At 37.9% G+C, this 10,379-nt stretch overlaps 1 protein-coding gene across 2 annotated transcripts in view; it reads right to left on the reverse strand.

Moving 5' to 3' along the window:
- IGF2 (insulin like growth factor 2) overlaps positions 1-2,063 on the reverse strand; it is a 31,694-nt gene extending 29,631 nt beyond the window's left edge. For both annotated transcript variants that reach the window (XM_072421733.1, XM_072421732.1), the window contains exon 1: positions 1,808-2,063. In XM_072421733.1, the coding sequence (XP_072277834.1) occupies positions 1,808-1,873 (66 nt within the window). In that variant the 5' untranslated portion in view covers positions 1,874-2,063. The remainder of the gene's footprint in view (positions 1-1,807) is intronic.
- Between the last annotated feature and the right edge of the window lie 8,316 nt (positions 2,064-10,379).

Raw genomic sequence — 10,379 nt, forward strand, 5'->3', positions numbered from 1 at the left:
CTTTAACACTTCTTTTCTCCTGTTTAAATTTTAGATAAAATTAGAGAACCCAATCTGGTTTATATTGCTCTCAGCATTTCCATTAGGGCTTGTGATGAGCTTTATGTATACTAATTGTTGCAACAGCACCCCTATCTGCTGGCTTTAGGAATTACTGAACCCTACAGGTGCTGCTCCTACTGAAATGAGATTCTTCATGTCATGGTGGCATTCTTACCAGTTGATTGCCATCACCAGGACAGGAAGTGAGGGAAAATCAAAAATATGGGCATGGGTAGAAGTAAAAAGCAGAACCCTTGCCAAATAAGATAAAACTGATTCTGTTGAGGGCATTTATTTTAACTTCCTGTCTCTGGTGGCACCTGTCACCAAATCAGGATGAGGGAAATCCTCCAAATAAGAATAACAATGGCAGTAAATACCTGACAGGGACCCCAACCCTCTCCAACTCAAATAGGCAAAACTGTCTTTACTTTTTAGTAGCACCGTAACACTTTTCAGTGCTATGTGACCAAATCAATGAATTCTCAATACAGATGGTCCCCCGGTGATTTGTACGCAATGTTCATTTATATTAATAAAAATCAAAAATATAAAAAAAAAATTAGTTCTTCAGCAAAAGACTTTTTTAAAGCACAGATCACACATTGAGACCATTGGTTGCTTATTTGGATCCCCAATCTTGCTACACACATTTTAACATTGGCTAAGTTTGTGAAAGTTTTACAGTTCAGTGAAAAGTTCTCCATTGGTGAAATGACTGCGGCTCTGTCACCCCCTAGTGGCCAATGTATTGAACAACGCTAACGTCAGCGCTGACATTCCTGCGCTGTAATAAATTGCTGATCTGTCTGATCTGATCCCCATTCCTCATCTCTGTCCTCATTCTCAGCACCTGCAAGGAAAACTATCACTACCCCAGCCAGGTAATACTGATGGGCCCCATTGATTTACCCAGGGGCCCCAATCATCAGTCTATCAGTAGATCCCAGTTACTTTTCCTAGATTGCAAGCTGCAGTTCTCAGTGTTTGTGCAAGTCATGTGCTGAGATAATGGTGTCACTGCCAGCCAGGGTAGGGTTAATTTAAAGCCCATGCACAGATATTGAGATAAATGGCATAATTGGAATAAATCTGTGATGTGATATTTATGACTAATACAGACACTTGTGTGCAGCAATTACATAGAGTTACAATGTTACATTGCTGGGGAGTCACTATAGGGAGGAAACACCCAGAGGGGATTCTTCTACTTGTACTGATGACGTCACTGTGATGTCACTGTGTAGGGATCAATGTAAAGGACTCTGCATGGAGATCTGAGAGCATTTCAATAAAAAGTGCCCAGTTCTGTCTATAATCAGTACTTAGGTGACATGGTGATATGATGACTCAGTGAGGTCATAACACCAATTCTAGGAGATCTGGAGGAAATATCAGCTGCAAAAAATAAGAGTTGCATTGCATGCACAGAACTTTCAAATTCTTTCATGACTTGCAAGGCTGTCAGTGACATTACAGTTCCAATGCTAACAAGTCTGAGGACTTTACAACTATCAGCTGCACATATATAAAGTATTGCATTCTCATACATGAAGTGATCACACATGCCACTGTTGTGGGGCTGTCGGTGCCGTCCGATCAGCATTGCAGCAGCTGACTATGGGAAAAGCCTCCCCTAGCCGGCTAATTCAACGATTGTCACTTCCTGGTACAGAAGGGGGAAATCCATTTATCATAGGAATGAATCAGACATTACAGCCCTGATCTCAGCACTACCCTTACCCCCTGCCCAAGGTTGCCTTACCTGTGTCCTCCTGCACGACTGAGCTGAGCTGCTGCAGCTTCTGCTTTTGCATCTTAGTAGCTCCATGTTGCAATGTTTGTAGATCTGCTCCAGCAAATGTTAAAGTAGTCTTGCTGCTTGTGTGGTGATGGCAGTGCGGCTGCTGCACGGTGCTGGAGGTCGGAGGATGGACAGGGAAAGGCGCTGCTGGGATCCAAAGTCTCTGCCAAGCTCCAATCTTCTTCTTAGCTGCTCCAATCCTAGGGAGACAGGCAGAGCAGGCAGACTGCCCCTTCTTTTATACACCCTGCCCCCCCTCTTCTCTTCCAGTGGGCATGGTTCTGCTGCATCCCAGCCCCCTTCACCCCCCCCTCCCAAAAAAAAAAAAAAATAAGTGAAAGTTGTTTCATCAACAGCGAACCTGACACTGGAGCCTGACAGCCATTGTTTTCTCTTCATTCACAACTTTTAGCCTGGCACTGCATTGCTGCCTGGGGAGGTATGACGTCACAGCACCCCTGTCCTGCACTGCTGGGGAATGGGGGGCAGGGGGTGACCAATGGAGGGGGGGGTGATCATGGGGGTTGCTGGGGGTCCCACATTGACATGGACAGACATGTCTTTAGTATTCCATAAATTATTTTATTATTAGAATATTATTTTATTATACAGAATATTGGAAAGTGAATAAAACAATTCTGGTGGGCATAGACATTAATTTATCTGTTCACCCAGAGAGCGGAGGATCTGTCTATCTATAGATCTATCTGTATTTTCTCAACCTTTTCTGATTTGTCCTTATATAGTTTTTTTATTTATTTTCTGTTTTATCTATTTCTTATTCTCCTTCAATGTGCACCTATATTGATTTATTTTCCTTATCTAGCTCTAAATCAGTTTATCTACCGATCTATTCTTCTATCTATCTATCTATCTATCTATCTATCTATCTATTCATCTACCCATCTATCTATCTATCTATCTATCTATCTATCTATCTATCTATCTATTCATCTACCCATCTATCTATCTATCTATCTATCTATCTATCTATCTATCTATCTATCTATCTATCTATCTATCTCATCTATCTATCTATCTATCTATCTCTTTTTTACGAACGATTTTTTGCCCAATCGATCGTTCGTCGTTCGATTGGAACGATAAAAATTGGAAGTGTGTACGCAGCTTTACTCACTATACCAGCAACATTTTCCACAGATTCACTAAAGAATTGCTGGGTGGAAAGAAAGATGAATGTCTGTGCAATCACCTACACAATACAGAGTGAGCTGGTCCTACACATAGGAACAACCAATATCACACACATGTGAGTTCAAATATTAGTCGGATCTAGAACATTGCAAAATGACTCGGAAAGGAAAAAACAAACTTATCATAGAACAACCAGGGAGAGATTGATAGATTTATTGATCACTGTGTATGGAAAATATGGATAGAGAAATGGATAGACTATAGCTTGGGCAAAGCGCTATGGAATATGTCAGTGATATATGAACACATTTTATTATTAATAGATACAGAAAGGGATCAATAGATGGACTGGTATGGAAAGACAGATAGATAGACATACAGAAAGGACAGGTAGATCAAAGGATCAGTAGATAGATAAATACAGAAAATCAGAAAATACAGATAGATAGATAGATAGATAGATGGATAGATAGATAGATAGATAGATAGATAGATAGATAGATAGATAGATAATAGATAGATAGATAGATAGATCCCAATAGACCCATACAGAACAAGATTAGTAGATAGATAAATGATGGAGATATATTTGGGGAAATGTCTAGTTGTATTATATTTTATAGTTGATTAGTTAATTATATTAATACAGTTGTAAATAATCCAATCCTAATTTTTCAAACATACATAAAAAGTTTTGTAAACTGAGAAAATATCTATTAACAAATGAATAGAGGATGATACAGCTTAGAGGGGTCATTAAGTAAATCAGCCATATAATTCCTGTAAATAGATGATACAGTAAAGGGATCGTCATTCTTTTCACATTAAACTGGTTGTGATTTTTTTGTGATTCAGAAATGACATCATCTAGGTAATTTGCTATATTTAATCCATTACATACTGTAAGTTTGTATTAGGAACTCTGTGTACGTGTTGTTTGGACATTTCTGCAGGTAACACATTGAAATCATTTCTGTACAGCTCATCAGTAATAGATTTCTGCCTGTCAGGCTGCATACACACATCAGATATTTTGTCACTTATGATGAATAATCATGATCATGTTGGGTGATAGATTAGGATGTTTATATCTGTCCCCTGATGTCATACTTCAGTCTGTCCTGGCAGACCAGTGAATGACCAATGAATGGAGGAAGATACATTGGGTTGCCACCTGCTCATCCTCCCCTCTCCATAGTGCGGTCCCTCTGAGACCTATCAACATAACCCACTGTATAACACTTTTAGTATTTTATAGCTTAAAGAACAAAGCTTTCTGGCTGATTTAATAAAAGAGTGGATAATGTTTGGTTTTACATAGTAAATACAAATTGTTGCATTAGACATTGAGAATCATCCAATCATAAATTTATAATAATTTTACTTGAACATGGTTGGGTATTCATATAAACACAGCCACATCTTTAATGGAATATTGGAAGTGCAAGGTGAATATTGTTGATTGCTTTCATAAATCAGCCTTGTTGACTTTTCAACAAGCCTGGGTTTGTAATAAACAGCCGTTGCTCATAGACAATGTTTTCATTTTGCCCCTAAAAAACTGAATAGATCAACCTATGAATCCCAATAATTATATAAAGCAAAAATTCATGTTTTAAAAGTTTATTTAAAAAAGTGAAGTTTTAAAAATACTACTAGATAATTGAGTGAATTTTTTATCCTGCCAGTTTCTGCTCTCTCAGTTGGTTTTCTGTGATAGGGTTACAGTGATAATCGCAGTCTCATGGTGTTGTGGTAGCATTGTTTCCCACCTGTGCACACTCCCGCTGATGCATGGGGTGCCTGTACGGTCTTGTTGTCAGCCAATTGCATTGCAGGCGACGGTTGCTGGAATATGATGCTGCGCACTAAGACATCACTGTCAGTAATATCATATTTGTAAAGTGATTGCATTGCATTTTAGACTGAGCATTTTGATCTGTACACAATTTATTTAATAGATGTAATAAATTTCAGTACCAAAATAAATTGTGCATTGCACAAACATGTGAGAAATATTTTAGCCTTTGTCAGCATTCCTGGCTAATCGCCCAACACTAAACCATACCTACCCTGCCCTATTCTAGCTTATTCAGCAAAAACAAAAATTTGCCCAAATACTACCTTACATTCCAGGTCCCGAGTCTTCTATCTTCTGCACTCAGGATTGGGAGAGTCCATACCTGGATTTTACCTATTGGCTTCCATCAGTAGGGTCAACAAAGTCCATATGACTACAGCGGTGGTATGATCATAGTATAGTGAGGTATAAGTAATGGCAACACAATCAGCCAAGACTACAATTGTGACTAATATTACTATTATTATTATTATTATTATTATTAATAATAATAATAATAATAAATAGTATTTTTATAAAGCCAACATATTACGCAGCGCTGTACATTGCAAATACCAGACAAACAATGACAAAGGAAGAGCTTACAATCTAAGTCCCCATTTATGAAGATGCCATCAAGAGAGTCACATGACAGCATGGTTAGAGGGGATTCACTTTTATCAAAAGTTGTGATTGGATGGACCAGATTAAAGGGATAATGAACTTCAATATTTGCTATACATTGCTGGTGTTCTATACATTGAACTGTAATAGATGCAGAGTGAATCCCAATCAAGAGCAAAATCACTTTACATTTGCCCTGGTAGGACAGATGACCAAAAATGTATGAAATCACCCTAGTATTAAATATATAATATTATATAATATTTGTATGGTTTATTACTATCAGTATGTCTATATAAAAACTATATATATATATATATATATATATATATTTTTTTTTTTTTTTTTATTATTATTTTTTTTTTTTTTTATTTCTTTTTTTATTCCAGAGTGTCTTATGACATTGTGTTTCTGGTAATGTGCATTGCAGTTCATTTTTAATGGTGCCCCCTACACTACAATGGACGGATGCAAACCGTCTTTTCTCTTTATTTGTTGTACCGCTATGTTTATTATAATTTTTTAAAATAAAAGATGCAGTCCTGACCCATTTATAGCTGCATATAACTCCAATCCAACTTTTATCTTGGTGATGTTTACAAGAAAACAAGTCCATAGTTTAATGTAAACCTCCACTGAGCATTCACCTATACTGGTTGGCTGGCTGTCATGCTTGTCCACTGGTGTCAGCACCTTCAGAGCACCTTCAGAGTTACTGAATTACAACAAATATGCAGATTTGGAGTCCTGACGTCACAATAACTTAAATTTCATACGGGTTACCTTAAACCACATCATTTTAGCAATGATCCTGCAACCTAAAACCAAATATTGCTACATTCCATTCTTTGGGGCAAGGCAGATAAATTATAAATCAGAGTGTTAAATTACTGCCTCTCTACTAAGTATATGTCAGTAGGATAATTTTTAAAGGGGAACCCTATGGGTTTATTTATAAAGTAGCAAATCTGACATTCAATGAAATATTCCATACCATTAAAACACATGGACTTGGAAGGTTCACCCACCAGGGATTTTAAGTGAATGTCAGATTCCCAGTTTTATATAAAAGACCTCTAAGATTCTTTTTGAGGAATTGTCTTGCTCTATTGACAGAGAATGTTTTATTTTAGGGGCTGAAGTTTCAGATCAAATTGTTTTATTATTATTAGATTGACTCTTGCAAGCATAAAAAACCTTTTTGTAAAATTTATATTACTTTTAAATTTAATAAATTAAAAATGTTTTACAGAGTGTCCTGATAATGTGTTGTGTAAGCATTCGTGTCTTTCTAATAGGGGAGCACGGCCGTAGCTTTTCATTTTTGGGAAATGCTTTGATTTATACACAGAAAACTAAATATAGGGAGGGGGTGAATACTTACTCTGACTCATTTAGCTGTTCTGGTTTATTTGTGTGAATGTCTTCTGCCCACTTCAACGATTTCAGATCTTTTGGACTGCAAGAATGCACAGCAATGTCTAAACATTCACTACTATTCAAACTCCACCAACAAATTTGTCAACAGATAAAGAAAATGCTTTCCCACACCTACCAGTAAATAGGTGATGGCTGAACATATATCAGTATTGCATAGCAGAGATAGGTACATGAATAGGCCTGATCGGGACGTTTTATTGGAACATTTCCAATGCAGAATTTAAGTGGAACTGTCCTTATATTCCACCATATCCACTTATATTCCACCATATTCCACCACCATCAAGTTGATCGGTTTTAGGTGCCATTGCAAAGGGTGATTTTTTTTATACAGAAAGTCCTTATCACAATTAATTGACCATTCAATGGCCTATATTTATAAATTGCTGCACATTTCTAATGGCACCACAATTTGTTTTTTCAGCATATAATAATGCATTGCAGTGGGCTGCAAATGTGAACCCTTTCAAATAATTGGGCTGTCCCAATGCAGTTCAGAATGTACATTACCATTTGAATATTTAACATATCGCAGTGGACCATATTGGTGTGTACTGCACAGAATCATAGAGCCTGATTTATTAAAGCCATCTAAGGCTGGAGAGGATACACTTTCATCAGTGAAGCTGGGTGATCTAGCAAACCTGGAATGGATTTCAAGGTCATTTGCTATTTGCTTATTCATTCACCTTCACTGATGAAAGTGATGAAAGTGTATCCTCACCAGCCTTGGAGAGATTTATTAAATCAGACCCATCGAGAAAAAACAGGAAAGAATTGTGAGCTTTACAATTTTATGGTTTGTGATGTACAGTATGTCAACGATTCTCTAGTTAAGTCTTTATGGCTATTGGACTGATTGTCCATGGAGTGTAGGGAAATCTGTTATTATTTTTTTTTTGTTAAGTATTACCCACAGAACAACAGGAACAGTTTCATGTTTGTGGTGTTTCTTAGGAAGCCAATTTTGTCCATACAGCCTTGGACTTGTGCAGATCTAGTTTTTATAGTCCATTATATCTGAAAACACATGCTATCTACATAACCAGTTTCAAGTAGGATTGTAAAACTTGAACTGAAAAGATGATAATACTTTTGCAACTCTGATCTCTCTTGCTCACTGTAGTGCAGTTGTTTTGTTTCACTGGTTCATATTCTTTATCATTGAGGAATTCTCTGTTTGCTCTTTTACTCTTTAAATAAAATTGATAAAACATTTCCAACAACATAAACATTCATGTAATAGAAAACATTGCAAGGATTAACTTTTACTATTACTAAGCAGTATTTTCTCTTTTAGCTGATCTCTATGACTTTTTCAGGGAATGCCTAAAATTTGACCTCAAGTGTAGGTACATAGAAGAGGCGATCATGCAAGCAGAAAATTAGATTCCTAGGGTTTGGAGCACATGTAATTCTTAATCTTTTCACTTGTGTGGTATATTGAGAGATTGTAATTCGCACTTTCACTGTTGTAGCCAAAAAAAAAAAATGTGCAACCTACCAAGTTCCAGTAATTTCTGCAGTTTTGCGTTGCAATTCTATCAGATCCCCTTTACACATTTGTGTATGCATTGTTATATACTCTCCTATGTCACAGCTTTTGTCCATGTCCTCTTTACACATTGTTCTCAAGCCAGAGTCACATCATTACACTCCTGTGTTGAAGCTTCTCTTCATTTTCACACTAGCCCTGGCATCTCTTCCTTTGTTGTCTGCAAGGACTCCTCTTGCATGACTTCCACACTGTCCAAATTCGTTAATTTGTACCACTTCCCCAGACATTGTTCAGGGGAGTTTATCATGCACAGCTTTATCCTCTATCCACAAGTAGGGATGAGCGAGAATGTCTCTGGCATTCTCACGAAAATTTCTTCGAACTTCCAATTGTTCCGCGAAGTTTCGGCGAACCAATTTCACCAAACCATCGAAAGAGGAAAATAAAACAGGAGGATTCCCAGAGCTGCATTCAGCCCTGAGAATCCTACTGTTTCCAACCCCCCTGGGCACTAGAGGTTAATTAACCTTTAGTGCCCAGGGATCGCAGAGGATTTCCAGGGCTACATGATGCAGCCCTGGAAATCCTCCTGTTCGCGCAATCTCTGGACACTAGAGGTTAATTACCCTCTAGTGCCCCGGGATCACACACTCTTCTCAATGGCAAAAGAAAAAACCTCCTGACATTGTAATATAAGTATCTCTTACAAATTATGCATTTGTTACAGATACAAATGTATCATTTGTAAGAAATACTTATATTACAATGTCAGGAGGTTCTCCTGTGCCGGGCATCTTCTCAATGATTGCAGCTGTGGCTGCATTCATTGAGAAGAGTGTGCAATCCCTGGGGCACTAGAGGTTAATTACCCTCTAGTGCCGGGGGATCGCATCATGCAGCCCTGGAAATCCTCCTGTTCGGCGAGAGCTCGACCTCTCAGAAGGCCGTTCTCGCTTACATTTTCGCTAAGCGAGAAAGGTCCGATTCGCTGCAAGATCGAACTTAATATTGTCGCTCGCTCATCCCTATCCACAAGTAGTCTGATCATATCTGCTTCTAGTAGCCATACAGCCAGTTTAATCAGCATGGCACACTGTCTGAATCCCTATGCCTTATATGGTGCCTTAAAATTGACCCTGCAGAGAAAAAGGAAGTCTACTTAGAAGCCCCCGGGACCAAGTAGATGTTAGTGTATTAGTGTAGTGTATCTGGATGATCCACTGCAACTTGAACCCTCCAGCATCTCTAGCATTGTATATGCCCCTTTCTCGAAAATGCTGATTTTTTGCCTAGTCCTATTTGCGAACACTGTTCCCCTGGCCATTACAGTGGAGACAAACTCTCAACCACATACAGTATAATGTCATTTTATGAGTTCCTGTTTTACTAAGCACTGTTCTTAACCTTTGTTTATTTTAGCCATAGTTACATTTATCTGCCCAATGTCAGGTCTAGGTTCAGAAATGTAGGAGGCACAAAGTAAACACTTGGGATGGGCAACTGGGACACTATTCAGGTGCAATACACGTGCTGGCAAATATATGTATGGCTACCACATATTGAGCATTTTTTTAAATGCACATGACTAAATAGCATTTGAGGCCTCTCACAGTATACATTGTACATATTTGTAATTGTGCTTGTACCCATAAAAATACATTGCAACAAAAGATTTTGTTTAAAAAAAACTTAAAACTTAAAATATCCTTCAGTTACATCAGCTAATATGCCAGACCCTACATTAAAAAAACTTGGGGACTAAATGCTAGCCAAGACTTGGCATTACACTGGCTTATACTGGCAAAGACTTGGCATTACACAGGTTGATACTGGCAAAGACTTGGCATTATATAGGCTTATACTAGGAAAGACTTGGCATTACACAAGTTGATACTGGCAAACACTTGGCATTACACAAGTTGATACTGGCAAGGATTTGGCATTACATAGGTTGATACTGGCAAGGGTTTGGCATT

Source organism: Pyxicephalus adspersus, chromosome 9 (genome assembly GCF_032062135.1).
Source record: "Pyxicephalus adspersus chromosome 9, UCB_Pads_2.0, whole genome shotgun sequence".
NCBI lineage: Eukaryota > Metazoa > Chordata > Amphibia > Anura > Pyxicephalidae > Pyxicephalus > Pyxicephalus adspersus.